Source organism: Suncus etruscus, chromosome 2 (assembly GCF_024139225.1).
Source record: "Suncus etruscus isolate mSunEtr1 chromosome 2, mSunEtr1.pri.cur, whole genome shotgun sequence".
In the NCBI taxonomy this organism is placed as follows: domain Eukaryota; kingdom Metazoa; phylum Chordata; class Mammalia; order Eulipotyphla; family Soricidae; genus Suncus; species Suncus etruscus.
The window spans coordinates 55,850,751-55,868,020 of NC_064849.1; the positions used below are offsets into that span (position 1 = coordinate 55,850,751).

Genomic DNA, 17,270 nt, shown 5'->3' on the forward strand with positions numbered 1-17,270 from the left:
TATTTTAATTTAATGTGGTGCCAGGGCCACACATAGGCATGAAACTCTGCAACTGACCACATTCCTGGCCTTACTCTAGTGAATTTTTAGAAGCAATTTAAATGTTCAGATTCCAGATTTAGGATATAGCCCAAATGACAGAGCACATGCTTAGCATATCCCAGGCCCTGGCAATTCTCTATCCTCTCTAACCCAGCACACCAGGTGACCTATTAGATAAATAAGTAGAGAAATATTCTGATTCAGAATGGTTTTGAATTATTATTAAAGTCATCCTTTATGATATACAAAACCATATTAGCTGAAGATCATAAAAAGTGTGATGCTCCCATATTTGCTCCAACTGCTATGTAGTGACAACTAATAGTGTGCAGAAAAATATCTTAGAAAACACTTAACATTCTGTAAACAAATACAAAGATGTACAACAACTCTTCAATTCTTCTACTAAAAACTGTTAAAAGTATAGAGTCATTGTTTCAAATATTAAATGGCTGGTATAAGACTAAATTGTATAACTCACCCAAATTCCCTACATAAACAGAATTGACCTAAAACAAAATATCATATGCAATTAAAAACCATAAATGAAACCCATGTCTAAAGAAATTATAGGTTATGGTACAAATATGCCTTCATAAAACCTCCTGCTATATGTATTGAATAACTATAACTCTTGCATATATAATTCTATTATACTCTTTATAATTCAGGTTTTTTATATGCTTTTCAACCCATTAATATATTTCCCTGGTTAAACTTCCTTTGAGATGTTCTTAACAAGAGTCTTAGATAATGAATTTGGGCAAACTCTGGAACAGTCTTTACAGTATTATCATTCTCATTAATTTTCAGAACTACCCACTGTGTTGAGATGATTGTCATGGGCCTAAGACTTCAATTTGGCTAAATATTTTTGCATATATTTCAACATATAAGTAACTAACAGATGTTTAAATGTTAAGTTCATATGGAAGAAACTGTTAAATGCACCTAATCTCGTGATTTCTTGGCAACACTAATTCTTATTTTACTATTTCTTTATGTACTTCACAATTTCCACTATGCTTTGGTCTACAATGGACCAACCAGTTCAAAATCTCATCAAAGATAATACAATAATCTTTTTTCAAAATTCTGGAAGTCTAGTCATGTACAATAATATTTAAATTTATAGAGTATCCATAGTTTTTTTTTAAAAATATGTAAAAAGTAACTCCCTTATTCTTTTTATGAAATATACAAAGTTCATGTAAAGCACAAAACTGTACTTTTTTGTTTCTTTTTGAATAGAGAGTTTTCTATTTATATTCATATATGGCTTTAGCAACCTGATATATGATCCTGACCTAACCTGCCAAGAAAAACCAAGTAGAGGCAAAAAACAATATTACTTTTAAGAGAGTTAATGCAACTGCACAGTTCCATACTTTGCAGCAGTTCTCTTTCCTGGTTTGGTTATCTCTGAAGACTGCTTCTGTTTCCATTGTTTCATCCTTTAGCATTCACATATCAGAGCAATAAGTATTTCATTACTGGTTTATCTGTCCAGAGGCTTAGAAGCCGTAACAATTAACCCTCCCTTCACAGTGATTGATACAGGCTTTGCTTTCAATTTTGTTCCACTAACAGATCATGAAATTCTGAATGCAATCATCCTCATTGACCTACACTTTCAAACACACGGCTACAATGAAACGAAAGTAATTATTAAAAGGAACACAGGATGCTGAGATCTGAAACAAAGTCTCCTAAAAATCTGTGAGATGACCTTCTGGTAAATTGGCAGATAGTAATGCTAAAAATATGATAAACTTTGTGTGTCTATCTGGAAATATTCAATGTGAGCTGATGGATGTATATGACAGCTATTGCACTAAATATGTACTTAGAAAACAGAGAAAGCCATTTAGAACTATGACACATAAGAGTTGAATTGTTCACACTCGTCCTTAATCTGCCTGACATTTTTTTTCAAGGAAACTAAACAGACTGGTGTATAAGGGAATCAACTTTGATCACAGCAAGGACTCAACCTGGTAAAGCAACAGCTTTACTCAGAGATGAGTTACATACCTGAGTCCCACACACATCTCTCCACTCTCCCTCCCATTAGATGGAGATTCACAGTAAGAAATGAGTGCATTTCTTACAAAGTCTGAAAAATAGCTTCAAATAAATATTAATCTACTGCAATCGATATATATGAGGAATGGAGAGGGACTGGTAGAGATTGGTGACTACAGAACTATATTAAAACAAGGGTTGCAGTTAAAGAAAATCAGGGTGGAAAGCGAGACAGCAGGCCTGAGGCTCTAATCACAGAGCAGAGTGATGGAGATGAACCAATACTGCATGGATTAGCAATGAATTATTTTGAACTGTAATCATATGCCTGCACAGAAGAGAGGCAAAAACTAGCCATTACTCATAAACTGATCTGCTGATTTCTTGAGAGAAAGAGAGAGAAAGGAAGGTAGAGAATGAGAAAAAATTCGTATGCTAAACTAATTTAGAATAATGAAAACCTCAATATGTGGTTACACTTCAAGTAACATTCTATTTTTAATGTCTGCCACATACTACATAATATGGGGTGTTTAGAATATAAACTGTAAAGTGACTGGATTCAAATAGGATTAAGCCTGCCATTTCTTCTAAGATTAGAATTTAGTCTTCTCATCCTTTCTTGCGCAATAAAGCCACTTCTGAAAAACTTTAAGCCTCTTCTCAATGCAAAACTTTTGTATTTTGTTACAAAGAATGAACACTATTAAAAATATTAACTTTTGGGGTCAATCTGAAAAATTCCTAACAAACCAAGATTCAATTGTTAGAACTGATTTTGTTAGAATTTTTTAAAAAAATAATCAAAACTGCTGGTAGCAGAGTCCTAAGATTCTTATGAGCAGACTGTTTAAATAGAGAGCACTTTAATCAGCAGAGGAATCCTCACGTTTCTAATGTCTTGCTGTGCATTCTGCAGGTTATAGTAGCAGCTGGTAGAGGTCATATATCTTTTGTGAGCATCCCAAAAAGGCTCACTGCCAGACTGTTAAATTATGAATAAGCAATGAACAAAAGAATGCAGATACGGTGGTGACAAGATAATCCAAGCAAATTTATCTATGACAAATTTCACAGGATTAACAAATTACATTTACACAGAACAATAAAAATGTGCAAAAAAATGATGAGCCTACTTTTCCTTACAGCATTAGTAAAACAAAACAAGTCACCAACCTACTGTATATATGTAAATTCAACTGTCTCAAGTATGACATTAACAATATACTCAGATATATTCATAATATTTCCCATAACATTCTCTCTCATATAAATGACATAAACATATATGGTATGTTATAAAAGTAGATATGTGATAACTTATGTATATTTTATAACATAAGCTATATGCAATATAATACTATGCAATAAAATACTACATATTTATATGCAATAAAATACTACATATAAGCAACATATATGAATATGAATAGAATCTATGTTTTCCAAAAGAAGATTCTGAAAGTAAATTGTTTTTAAGAAAAGAATTCCAACAATACATTAAATATTATTTAATAAATAGCTTTGTCTAATCATATCTACATTTTCTAAAAGCAGAACCGAATGATTCTAAAAGTAATCTTTTTTTTTGTGTGTGTGTGTGGTTTTTGGGTCACACCTGGCAGTGCTCAGGGGTTTTTCCTGGCTCCGTGCTCAGAAATTGCTCCTGGCATGCACAGGGGACCATATGGGACGCCGGGATTCGAACCGATGACCTTCTGCATGAAAGGTAAATGTCTTACCTCCATGCTATCTCTCCAGCCCCCTAAAAGTAATCTTAATCATTCCATTTTCCCCGACCAAATATCATGATCTTCCTAAATGAAGTTAATAATGAGCATCCCTTTTTGCAAAAATGCAGTTTATAAAAATAAAAGTCATAGCTTGGGAAAGTTAAATTCAACTCTAGATATATAAACATGTTCCTTAATCCAACATTGCAGCATAATTGTAGAAATTTTTAAGAAAGAAAAAAGGAAAGCTTTCTTTTTTCACCAGATGTAGGTAATTCTACTGAAATGACCTTTACAATAAAGAGGTCTGAAAATGCTATTTTGTAGCACTTTTCAAAATTTGTGATAAAATTTATGTTTTAGTGCTATATCTCAAATATAGTACATGAGCAATAATGATGGGAGAAAATGCTACAAAGCTTCCTAAAATACAGTTTATTCCTCTTCCATTAGAAAATTTAAAATGTTATATAAAACTTTCCAACTTTAACCATGCCACAAGTGTGGGGGATAGCAGAAGAATTAACCCTTCATGTATTTACTGTGAACCACTTTTAACATGTTATCTTTTAAATTAAATTATATAATTAATAATGGAAAGCCCTTAACTCATTAGGTTATTACTTGGTACATACTGTTATATAAATGCTTGCTGTCATTTATTATGATGCTAGATAATTTGGCAAGAGGCCAATTTATATGGCTCCATATATATTTCAGAAGATGCTATCCAGAATAGTTAGATTTTAAACTATGATATTCATAATCTCATTAAGCCTGTTTCTATCCACTCAGCATCAAAACTATTACAAAATAAATTGCCTAATCCAGATCTTTTGACAAAATGGTGCACTGCAAAGCATGGATGACAAGAGCAAAAGTTGTCTTTGAGAACTACATAAGCTATGTCCAGAGAGTCATTATGTTCACAGCAACTGATTCTTCTGAACCATCCAGTAAAAAGTGCTCTTGTAAAGAGAGATGACACAAAGACAGAGCTTGCCCAAAATTACTAGAATATTACAGAATAGTGATATTAATTTATATTATGATACATTCTTTCTCTAACTATAATCACTGAATATCTAGAGTTGGCCCAAAAATCCATTAAAGAACCATGAAGCAAAAATATGCTTGGTCTTTCTGCACTACAAACTCTGCATCAGCTAAGAAATTCCTAACTCCAGAACCTAAAACTGAAGGTTCCACCACACTGCTGCACATTTCTACAGACACAAAGCAGAATACAATTTCTTAATTCTAAAATTTTTACTGGGCACACAAAGCCTTGATTTTTTTTATTCATAAATGGGAGTATTAGCACTTTCCTCAATTCTTTCCTTTGAACACAGTAGGAAAACAATGTCAAATTTACTGTGAAGCATTTGATATAGAGCCTGAACAGTGTCTACTAAGCACTTGTTATTATCATATGTGACCCATTTTACTTTTTACTGCAACTAAATATTTTAATATGTTGTATCTTTGGGCCACACCTCGTGACGCTAAGGGGTTACTTCTGGCTATGCGTTCAAAAATCACTCCTGGCTTGGGGGTGCCATATGGGATGCCGGGGGATCAAACCGCTGTCCTTCTAGGTTAGCCACATGCAAGGCAAATGCCCTACCGCTTGTGTCACCACTTCAACCCCAATGTTGTATTTTTATTTATAGTTATATGGTCTCTTTTCTTTATCTTTCCTCAAAAATCTTTGAGTCATCTTATCATGAATAATTGCAATACTTTACAAGTTAAATAACTGTCTATCTCTTGAGAACTCTAAGTCAATAGAAGTCAAAAGAGACAGATAGGCTCTATCTCCAAGATTTTTTAACTTTCTGCTCTTTCAAAACGAGTATTTCTGGCTCTCTATAATACTTGGCACATCCTGTAACTTGAGCAACTGTTCCTAAAGGGAAAAATACCCACAACTCTCCCTGGCCCATCACTCTGGTCTACAGTAGCTATTCAATGAATCAATCTGAATGTTTGAACCAATCAGTTATTATAGTTGGAGGTTAGCAGTACTTTGGGTCATAATAACATGAAATTCTCATCATATTTTTCATATTATACACAAGATGTCAAAAATTCAATTAATTCATCAAAGCATTATGCTTTACAGATGTATACAGACAACTTCAAATGTTGCTTAATCTAGTCACTGCTCTATTCATTTTGAATATGGTAGTAGACAACATTAGTTTTACTAAGCCATGTCGTGTTTATGCACTCAAATATTATTAACATTACTACAAATTATTCTAACTATGCAACTTCTATGAAACTTAATAGTGCAAACATCCTATTCACACTAATGGAGCCCAGTGCTGTAAAAATACCATTCAGTTACAGTTGGTTTCCTACACTGCCCAGTGAGGAAAAGAAGGGGAAGCACTATTTACTGTGAAAATACTAACATCATTAAATGCAAAGCAAACATAACTAAAATTTCCCATAAACTCTGGGAGTTCTTACCTAATCATAGTATTGATTTAAATATTTTAAGTTTCATCTTATGTGCAATTTTTGTAGCATCTAAACTTTAAACATTAATGTTTAATCAATAATCAACTGAAACTTTCAAGTCTCACCAAATGTCAATCTTACAACTAGCAGTTAAGGAATGTTAGCAAAACAAGTGAAACTCAATTCTAAAAAATGGCAATGCAGAGACTTTTAATCAAGTGAATTAAAAGTATGCAATACTAAAGAATAGATAAGTTTGCCATCTAGAGAGGACACAAAGGGGCCTAGGTCTTCCCTTCTGTGCATTTAATTTTATTTAGGTTTGGTGAGTCAAATTTTGAATAGGAAACAGGATCACTAGAATAACAAAATTTCCAAAAAGAAAAATAAGCTAGCTTTCAAATGTTTGCACTGGAGTCATTATTAACATTTAAGCATTTAAGTACACTTACAGGGGAAAACATTACTTGAAGTGATTTATGTATATTTTTAAAAGATACCACCAAAAAACTACAGTAAAATGTAAAGCATTAGGTCTTAAATAACTAAGCAAAAGACTCCCTATGTCCTTCCTCAAACTGCTGCTTCACACACACACACACACACACACACACACACACACACACACACACACACACACACACACACACAAACACCTCTACCCCTTATGGCAAAGCACAAAATCCTGGACTTCAGGTCCTGTCTTAAAAAAATGCATGCCAGTTAATTTCAAACTAACACTTGAAGCAGAGCAAAAGAGTCACAGATTTCATAAGAATTCTAATATTCCCATCAAATTGTTCAAATGTAGGAGAAACCATAATGGACAAGAATTTCAGGGAAGTTCAAACTGTGTCACTAAAAATATGAATGAGCTCAAATTCATATACTTTACTTAAACTTGCAATGTAATTTTTATCAATTTATGCTAGGAGAAATATTAATTTTTATGTAGGTTTTATTTGAGAATGAAAGTAACTTTTTAAAAGAATATGTAAAGACTCAGGATCAAAACTTCCTATCCAAAAAAACAAAAAAACAAAAAAAACCAACAAACTTTTTCTTTGTGCATTCTTAGTATTGCTACATTTGTGTTTGAGGATAGGAAGGATCATACTGAGGTTCCCTCTGGAATACATGGGATCCATAGCATTTTGATCAATCTCTTCATTCCTTAGGGATCAAAACTTTTTCATAATACTATTATATATTAAATATATATTTTATAAATTAAAAATGTGGAAGCATCAAACATTGAATTCAAGTTTGCTTGAATTTAAATCTAGTAATTGGCCTATCACAGATAGAATTGCTATAGGTCTCCCAATTCATAAATAAGAAATTGGAAATATGAAAGGATATTGCAATGTGGGAGGATCCTACATAATAGAGGTCATTATAACTCCTGGCTCTGAAGCTATACAATCTAATATCCTCTCCAGTGCATCTATGATATGCCCATGCATTACAGTTCTTGTTGACAGTCTGTTGCCTTGGAAATATTTCATTATTTCAGTTTTTCCATTTGTAGACCCTTGGCCTTGTGATATGAAGGCCATCCTATTTCATATTTTCAATTATCATTTAAGCAATCTTGTGGAGCTATTTATATATAAGCAAGTGTTAGACAACGCATATCATCATTTATCACTCTGTTTAAGTTACAGTATAGAAAGAAATACCTCCAAAAAAGTATATATCTCCATCTTTACTTTGTAAATTGTGCTACAAAAATGTGCTTTACAAAGCAACATGGGCATTTAACATACTTAAAGCTTCTGTCTAATTTTCTTATAAATTCACAGAGTGGAAAAATTCTATGTTAGTACCTTACAATCTGCAGTCTAAAATTTAAATACAAATGGTTTTTCAACTTGCTTTCTGAGGCTCTAAAGAGGCACTTGCTGTGTATTTGAGTCAGAGAAATTTAAGAAACACTAAGTAAAACCAAGGACATTATAAAAAACAATAAGCAAAACCCTTCACTCCCAAAATTTACTTGGTTCACATTATTAGAAACAAATTACTTTTGTCCCGTATTATTATACTCAGAACAGATAAGTAAACAAGACAAATCAAAATAAAAAAATATTTTTGATTTGGGGGCCTCACCTATCAGCAGTTCTCAAGGATTACTCCTGGCTCCGCACTCAGGGATTACTTCTAGTGGGATACAGGGGACCATAGATGGTTTGAGACAAAAACAGGCTGGCTGGTACATGCAAGTTAAGCACCTTAATCCATGGACTAATGCTCCAGGTCCCATAGAAATATTTTTACTTTAGGTTTTTGATTACTAATATGTTTAAAAAGCAGTTAAGAGCAAAGTGCTCATAAACACCTTTATGAAATCAATGATTTGGAAACTGGTTTTTATTTCTTTAACCTAATATATATAGGAGAGTATAGCATAAAGCATGCTCAGACAGTCTTCTTTTAAAGAAAAAAGTTGCTTTTAAGCATCACAGAAAAATCCTGCTACCATCCAAAAAGTTCTAGGAACTAAGTACACAGGAAGGTGAAAAGATTTGGGTAAAGCAAGAAACTCAACAAACCATCTGACTCCCCATTCCTCATTACAAAACCAAATCAACTAATATGTGTAATGTTTACTTTTTAAGTGTTAAGAGCATTTAAAACCCTAATAACAAAGTGAACCCTCTGGGCATAAAATAACTGGATAACGGGCCAAGTTTATGGTTATCACCATTTGCAACACTTCATTTGTAACTCCTTCCTTCCTTCCTTCTTTCATTCTTTCCCTCTCTCTCATTCCTTCTGCCCCCTGCCTCATTATTACTCCTTCCTCTCCCTACAGGTTAAACCTTCTCAGATCCAACCTTTAAAATGACAGCATCCTAGCTGAACAAGAAGATGCTATTAAAGGGCATTAAATTAAATACAGTATATCCTCCTACAACTTCAATCAGACTTTCAGACCAAGTGTTATTTAGTTCAGCTCTCAAGTGGAGCAGAATAACAAATCGCGCACTTTGATTTACCTTCTTCGAATGCCAAATGCAGACAGGTGATAAAGAACGCACTCATGCACAGGCTATGAAGTTTCCTCTAGAAATTAATTCTATCTTCAAGATGCCTATCTCAGAGAAATTCCCAAAATGGCACACAAATAGGCCTCTGCCAGAGAGATTACTGGGGCCATCCCAGTAAATACACTACAAACACAAGCCAGACAGGTTAGGCCAGGAGGACAGCACGGGAGGAAGGAAAGAAGGAAGGAAATTATAAACTCCTGATTTAAAAAATATGCATCACCATGGTAGATAAGATTTAATTACTAAAGCCTTGCATAATACTCTGAGAAATATTTTATCTACAAGAGTATTCAGTATCTGAGTTCCTCATAAAATACTAAAACTTAATGTTCATTTTAACCACATGAGCTATCAGATAATGCTAGGCGTACTTAACACCTTTGGGAAAAACTAGATTATGTATTGTGTATACTGGCGTATATAACTTTTGTATAAATTATTTAGAGCTAGAGTTAGTCTATTTATGCAGACTTAACAAAATTCCTACCTTGATCCTGACAAGTTCACTGTCCCTAACTGCAAGAAAACAAGCTAACAGTGCCTTGGAAGGTCTTTACAGTCATTTCTCCCTGCCTCCTCTGGACACAAACTATAAATTAAATGTCTGTCACGCAGTACACAAAATTAAATAATCCAGGTAATAATAATTACGTCAGTTAACTAAGGACAGCCCTTGCCTTCTGGTCCAATTCACTAGGCCTGGGAGAAAAGTCAAAGCCCCAAGCCAGCAGAGGGGAAGGGAAGGGTGTGTGACTGTAAGTGCATTTGTTTTTCAAATGAATCGAAGGTTCTTACATCCTACTGGGCATTTCCTCTTCGGAGCAGCAAGAGACTTTCATAGAGCTCAGCCCAATCTGCTATATGCAATTAATGTCATTAACGCTGCCAATTAATAGCAAATAGGATTCCAAACAAAGTAGGCTGGGTGGACAGCAGGAGGGAAAGCTACGTATGGGGGGAGGGGGGGCTCGGAGGTTTACTCTAAAATTTAACAATGCCACTCACGTAGGATATTCTGAATATTTAGCATTTGCACTCCCTTTTCCCATTTTCCCTTCAGTTGCACTAACTTCAGACAGACAGTGTTGGGGCTCGGGCTCCCGCCTAAATCTGCAAAAGCTCACCAGGAACTTTTTGCAATACCCCATGCCCAGTCACTTCACGGGGCAGCAAAGCTGCTCCAACTGTTGGCACACACATTTGGAACCTCGCTCTTGGCTGACTCGGGATTTCGGGGGGCTCGCCTGATTTTTTTTTTTTTTTGCCTGCGTTTGCGGGGACACAGGTTGCGGGGGCCGGGGGATAGGGGGTGGCGGTGTGCGTAGAGCCTGAGAAAAGAGGTGCGCCAAGAGCCAAGCAGGAGACCCACAAGTTGCCCGGGCGAGGGGCGCGACGCGGACGGATGGGAGGCCTCGGCGGCCCCGCGCGGAGACCGCCCCTGGGCGACACGCTCGGGGCCTGGCGCGAGCTCCACGCTCCCCGCCCCCGGCCAACGCCGCCGCCGCCGCCGCCTCCCCTCGGCGCCCGCCCCCCACCCTACCCCCGGCTCATTCCTTCCTTCCTCGAGAGCAGGCTGCCAGGGGACCTGCGGCGGCCCAGCCCGGGGGATCCCCGGCCCCCTGCCCGCGCTGCCCAGCAGCACACCGCGGAGCAACCCGCTTCTCTGGGGCTTTCTCGGAATTCTTTTTCCTTTCTTTTGCTTTTTTTTTATGCTTTGGCTGTTTCTTTGGCATTTTATTCTCTTCCTCTCTCTTTTTCTTTCATTCTTTCATTCTTTCTTTCTTTTTTTTATTTTGGCCAGCGAGTCACTATTCGCCGAGCTGCTCAGAGAGCGTGTCTCCGCCGCCGCCGCCGCTGCCGCTGCCGGAGCCCGCTCGCTTCTGCAGAGCCCGGGCGGACAATGCGCGCGGGGATCGCGGGCGAGCGCTCGCAGCCGCCCGGCCCCTTACGGCGGTCGGGTCCCCCGCGGGATCGCGGCCCAGAAGGGGAGGCGGGCGGGCTGCGGCGCGGGGCCCCCTCCCCGGCACCTGGGAGGCGGCGGGCGGGCAGCCCGGCGGCAGGTTCAATAAACAGAAAAGTGTTACCGTTCTCGCCTGGAAGGATCCTGCTGAAAGCTGGGCTTGGTGGGCGCCATCTTCCTGCTATTTTTTTTCCTCTCTTACTTTTTGCCTCGCTCCCCCCTCCCGGGCCGGGGGGCGTGGGGCGGGCGGGGGTGTGCGTGTGCGTGGGGTGGCGGGAGTGAGTGCGGCGGGCGGGCGTGCGCGGCGCTCGGCTGCGGCCCGCGGGTGCTGGTGGTGGCCGGGGCCGGGGCCGAGCTGAGCCGGGCCGAGCTGCGGCGGCGGCTGCCAGCAGGCTGTGCAAAAAGTAGCGGGGCCCGAGCCTCGCCGGCACGGCCGGCCGGCCGGCTGGCGGGCCCCTAGCTCGGCCGCTGCCTGTCGTGCCCTCGCTCGCCCGGCGCTGCCGCCGCCGCCGCCGTCCATGCGCCGCAGCGTCCCCGCGGCCCGGGCTGCCCGGGCTCCCGAGACATGCCCGGCTGCGCCGAGACGGGCGAGCGGCGGCGGAGGGGGAGGCGGCGGCGGCGGCGGCGGCGGCGGGGGGAGGCTCCCGCGCAGCCCCGCGGACAGCCCGGCCCAGCGCCCCGCCGCTTCCACTCCAGGTTCTCAGCCGCGCGCGGCCGCACCACACCGCGCCGCACGCGCGGCCCCGGCCCCCGCCCCCGCCGACGCCCCCCTGGAGCCGGCCTGGTGGCAGGTGGGGCGCACACCCTCCTGACGGGGGCGGTCGGGGCTGGGGCCGGGAGGGGCGGGGACAGAGGACACGCGAGGAGGGTTCCCGGCTTGACCGCTGTGAAAGTCTTAGCTGGGTATTTTCCAGTGGCTTTGGCTTTATTTATTTATTTTTTATTTTTTTTTTGGAGAGTGCCCGCCCGCATGGACACACACATGCACACACGCATGCATGCATCTCTCTCTCTCTCTCTCTCTCTCTCTCTCTCTCTCTCTCTCTCTCTCTCTCTCTCTCTCTCTCTCTCTCTCTCTCTCTCTCTCTCTCTCTCCTTTCCTCTCTCCCCCCCCCCACCCCCAGTTTCTTTCTCTCTACCCCTCTACCCTCCCTCCTTTCCGCCCTCCCGCTCCCTCCCCCGCGCTTCCCCTCCTCTCCTCTCTTTGGGGGGACTGGGAGGCTCGGCTGCCAGCGCAACAACGCCACTCAGTTGCAGTTTCGAACACTTCCCTCGGCTGGCTGGCTGGCTGGCTTGTCGCAGCCAAGGGGGGCGGGGGGATACCGACTGGACGGGAGGCCGCTAGGCAGGCCAGCTTGGACCAAAAAGCGTCCCGGGTGCACCCTCGGGGCCACGCGAAAGAACGCGAGTGGGGTGTGCGCCGCGGAGGCACAGGGACTCGGCTGCGTAGATCTAGCCCGGGTGTCTGCATTGTCCACCAGCCAGCAGAGCTGCGAAGACCCCACTGTTCTGGGCGGTTCTCCTAGAGTTTACACCCTGTGAGATCAATAGATTCCTTCTCCTGGCTACACTGGGTACCTGGAAGGACTGCTAGAACCCTCTGGATCTACCCCCCCACCCCAAATCTCCCTGCCCATTTCACAGCGGTCTCAGCTAGGCCTAAAGAAAGGTCACTTTCTTAGTTCAGGGCCCAGACGGGAATCCTTTTTACAGCTGAGAGCCTGTTTGCCACCATTCTGCCAGCTGTGGGCAGCTGTGGGGGCAGACGTGGGTCAGACATGTGTCAAGCGGGGGAAAAAAAAAAGGCTTTCCACTTTGAGTAAATAAAAAATTTTAGATAGAAAGCATCAGTCCTACGAGTAGGCTTTACAGTTTCAAATCTAAAGAAAATGCAGACCAGTGCGTGAGTCCCCTTCCATCCTACCATTCCAATAAAATGCAGCTAAGAGCTAGAACTTGGGAAACATAAGTGTTTTCATGGCAGAGGTGTTTAATCTGCATGATCAGGTTAGAGTTCTATCTAGAGTACACTCTACAGGTAGCAGATGATGATTGTGATTGAAAAATGAATTAAAGTGCAGAACGTTGAGTATGAGATACATGAGGACTGGTAAGGGGGGGTGCCAATTGGAAGATCTGACACCTGGACAGCCCGAGTAGGGCATCTCTGCCCAAAAATGACAAATGAGACAAGTATTTTCCCAAGATGTCACTCTACTTGAAGCCCTTCCCCTCCTCCTCCACTCCACCCAGTCACTCTCATCAGACGCTTCAAAAGTCTGAAGCCTCTTTCCCGCACCCACTTCGCAATAGTGAAGTTCACTATTAATTTTGGCAAATCTATCCAGGTCTCAAAATAGAAACTAGTTTATCCTCCATAGCCCTTAAAATCCAAACACGTTACTTTGCTGATGGGGAAGTCAGAGAGCAAAGGGAGCTAAGATCAGACTCTCCCTTGAAAACCTGCAAAAATCTTCTGCCCTACAAGACTCACTTGCCAGCCTCCCAGATTAAAAGCTGTAACAGGTGTTACAGTTGAGTGAGGGAAGATACATTTCCATGGCTAGCACTTTCTCTTCAGTCAAATAACAGAACTTATGTGTACAGGAAAGGAAGAATACACTGCCTAAGCTAAAGTTTAGTGGGTTTTTTGTTTGTTTGTTTTTAAGTATTGAACTTTAGAGCTGCAATGAGATTCAAAGACTTGAGCAAGAGGTACAAATTCAAAAGTGAAGATGGAAGGTATTTGGTTGGCTTCAGGTTGGAGTGGGGGAACACAAGAGCATATCCAGGTGCCCCTAACTTGCTAGAAAAGTGACCCTTTATGGTGAAGAGTTCATATTCTGAGAGCAGACTCAAAGGCTGAAATGCATAGCTACCCTTTATGCTCAACTTATATTTCTGGGGAATTAAGAGTTCCCTAGAGATCTCTACAATTGTCCAAAGACCATATGACATTTCTGACCTTTGACTCCTGACTTTACATACCATCAGACTATCTTATTGTGACTAGTGCTTGCACTTCCCAGTTAAAGGGACTGCCAGATTACACTGTCATTTATATGTTTAATAAGCAACTTTTAAAAAAAGATAAACATCTGAACCATGAATCGAATAATCTGATTCTGGTCCAGTCTTTTTTAAAAGATAATCCCACATCTTTTGTATTAAGTGTTTTTGTAATTATAGGGGATAAATCACGACTAAAATAATTTGATTTAAAAATCTCTGACAAGAAACAATCTCTTTTTGAGATATTTTTAAGACTTGTTTAAACTTTGACAATACTCTAAGCATATAATGAAATCTATACAGTCTTTGCAATCCTGGGCTAAACTTAGAATACATTCAGTGGATTATGCAAAATTTTGCTGTGGTCGCTGGGCCATTGGTTAGAAGGCACAAAATATAGCAGTTATAGATTATCATAACCTTTTCAGATTAAACACTGTTGGTTCAAATCAAAGGTTCTCAAATCAATGAAGTTTGAATACAAGGTAAAAATAGAAACTGTTATTTGAATTATGCATTGTGTATATTTTAAGTTAAATGCCATTGGCAAATCTCTCAGATGTTTAATCGTGTGCAATCTGGGAAACACAAATATTTAATTTCACACTTTCATGTGTTCTTTTTTCTTCTTTCTATAATACTGAGTTCACAAATGGGGAACTTACCTTTATACAATGTTAGTTTTTATTTCAGCATATTTTGGTGTACTACATTTTAATAAAACCTTGTAACATCAAAAGTTATACTTAAGGGAAAACTTTAAGGTTCTAGATGATAAAATTTTCCCTTTCTTTCCTAAGTGAATCAAAGTATGCTTACTATTTTAATAGAACAATCCCCCCCTTTTTAAAAAAAATTTAAGAGTATATTCGGGAAAATTGCAAACAAGTAATACTTTACAACAGTCTTCTCATCCTCTAGCCTAACTTTGCAAAATTTGCCTACAACTCAATCTGAGAATCTAACACATTTGCATTAGAATGTATTTTAGAAGAATACTTAACAGCGCCGAGGAGACTCGGATTTCATGCTGTATTTCCCTGTAGTAACAGGTGACATGATAACACAATTATGTAGAATTGCAAGTCTATAGCTACACGTGAAAAATCGTCCCTTCTCTATTCGGAAACAAATGATTAATCAGCCTTCCATCATCAGTTGACCCCCAGACTGCCTGATCCACACACACACAAAAAAAGCACAGGCACTGAGCACATTCTGCTGCAAGGGGACGGAAATCCCAAACTTTGCAAAAGCACCTAGTGCGTTTTCTCCAGACTTCTCGGCAACAACTTGCAAGGCTCAGCGGGGCGAAGGTTCTGGGTTGGGGGACCCGGGGCAGAGCCAAGTCTGATTTCACTTCGCCTGTGCAACCGAGTGAGTGCCTTTGAGTCCTAACGGTGATCCCCCGGCCCCTCTTTTTCCATCTGTACAATAAAGGACAAGTAAAGTGAGCCCTAGGAATGTGCGTGTGCGTGGTTGAGCTGGAGGCAAAGTGAATCCCATCCCAGCGCCTCGGGTCGAGGGCAGGATCCCCAGCCCTGGCGGGACTACTCACCGCTGCTGGTAGGAGGTGATGCCCTGGACGTTCTGCGGGGTGCCGTTGGCCGCGGCGCCGACCCTCCCCATGCCCGCGCCGGTAGGGACCCCCGCGGCCGCCCCGCCGGCCGCCGCGGCCGTCACCTGCACGCTGAAATCCGGGAAGATTCGGATCATCGCGGCGGCTTCGGCCCCCGGGCGCGGCGGCTCTGGGTGCAGGCAGGCAGGGGCTCTGGCTGGGGCTCGGGCAGCGGGCGGCGGCGGCGGCGGCAGCAGTGCGAGCGGCGGCGGCGGCGGCAGCGGCGGAGCCAGGCACCAGCCTGCAATCCCATTAGTGAGCCGCGGCCCCTGTGCGCGGCGGAGAGGCGCTTTGATGTGCGCGCAGCGGACTGGGGTGGAAAGGGGGGCCCGCGAGAGCCGGGAGGAGGTGCGGGGGGCGTGCGCGGGACTTGCAAACAGCGAAACGTGTCAGGGTGGGGCCTTTTCCCCCCTCTTTTGGGTGGCGGCGATGCCCCCCTCCTTGCAGGATGTGGCTCTCACTGGCTGCTCCGGCTGCGCCGCGCGAGCCCAGCTGAAAGAAGAAGGGGAGGGGGTGGTGGTGGAAGGATGCACCCGGAGCTTGGCTAAGGACTTGGCCGGTGCAAGGGAATGATGGGCGACGGATAGGGCCTTTCTTTCCCGCGCCCTTGCTCACACGCACACGCATGCACACGCATACACAAACATGCATACACACACACACACCCCACTTTCGACCAAAGTGCAAGAGGGGAGTCGTGGGATCTCTCCTCTTTTCTCCTAAGAAAACAGCTCTCTCCAGGCGGACTCGCGCCTCCCGCGTCTTCCAGCACCCTGGATGGACTCCAGTCCTTAGTGTGTGCCGGAATGAGGGCGCAGAGTCTTCCTCCCCGGGCGGGAACCCACTCTGATCTTCTACTGCACCCACCCCAGGGAGCGCGAAGGCTGCCAACGGCAAGTTGTGCTTGCTGGAGAACTTGGTGCTTAGGGAACCGGGAGAGTGTGAAAAGGCGGGGGGGCGAGGGGACGCTGAGAATTCGCTTTTGTGCGAGCAGTTTTCCCTTTCCTAAGAGTGTGGGGGGGTGGACTTCCAAGCTCAGGGGAAGCAGGCAGTTGGCCTTGACCACGCTGGAGCGGTGGGGGGCTGGAAGTACATTTAGAGACTCGGTGGCTCCCCTCCCCCAGCCACTCCATCACCCAACTCCATTCACCCCTTTGGAACGACTGGACCCTAGGAGCCACCACGGAGCGAGCGGAACTCTGCACATCTCCACCAGCGGGGAAACAAAAAGAGAAAACACGTGCGTTCATTTCTTGGCATCTCCCGGGAGACTTCTGCACAGGGGCACGGCAGAATTTCTTTCGGGGTGAGGGGGCCTGCCTCCCCGGCCCCCACTGCAACTCGCACTCCTGCGC

The 17,270-nt window shown here is 42.5% G+C and overlaps 1 protein-coding gene across 1 annotated transcript in view; it reads right to left on the reverse strand.

Moving 5' to 3' along the window:
• The window catches only part of NPAS3 (neuronal PAS domain protein 3), a 968,248-nt gene extending 952,274 nt beyond the window's left edge, over positions 1-15,974 (reverse strand). The window contains exon 1 of the mRNA XM_049766578.1: positions 15,856-15,974. Coding sequence (XP_049622535.1) covers positions 15,856-15,926 — 71 coding nt within the window. The 5' untranslated portion in view covers positions 15,927-15,974. The remainder of the gene's footprint in view (positions 1-15,855) is intronic.
• Positions 15,975-17,270: the final 1,296 nt, after the last annotated feature.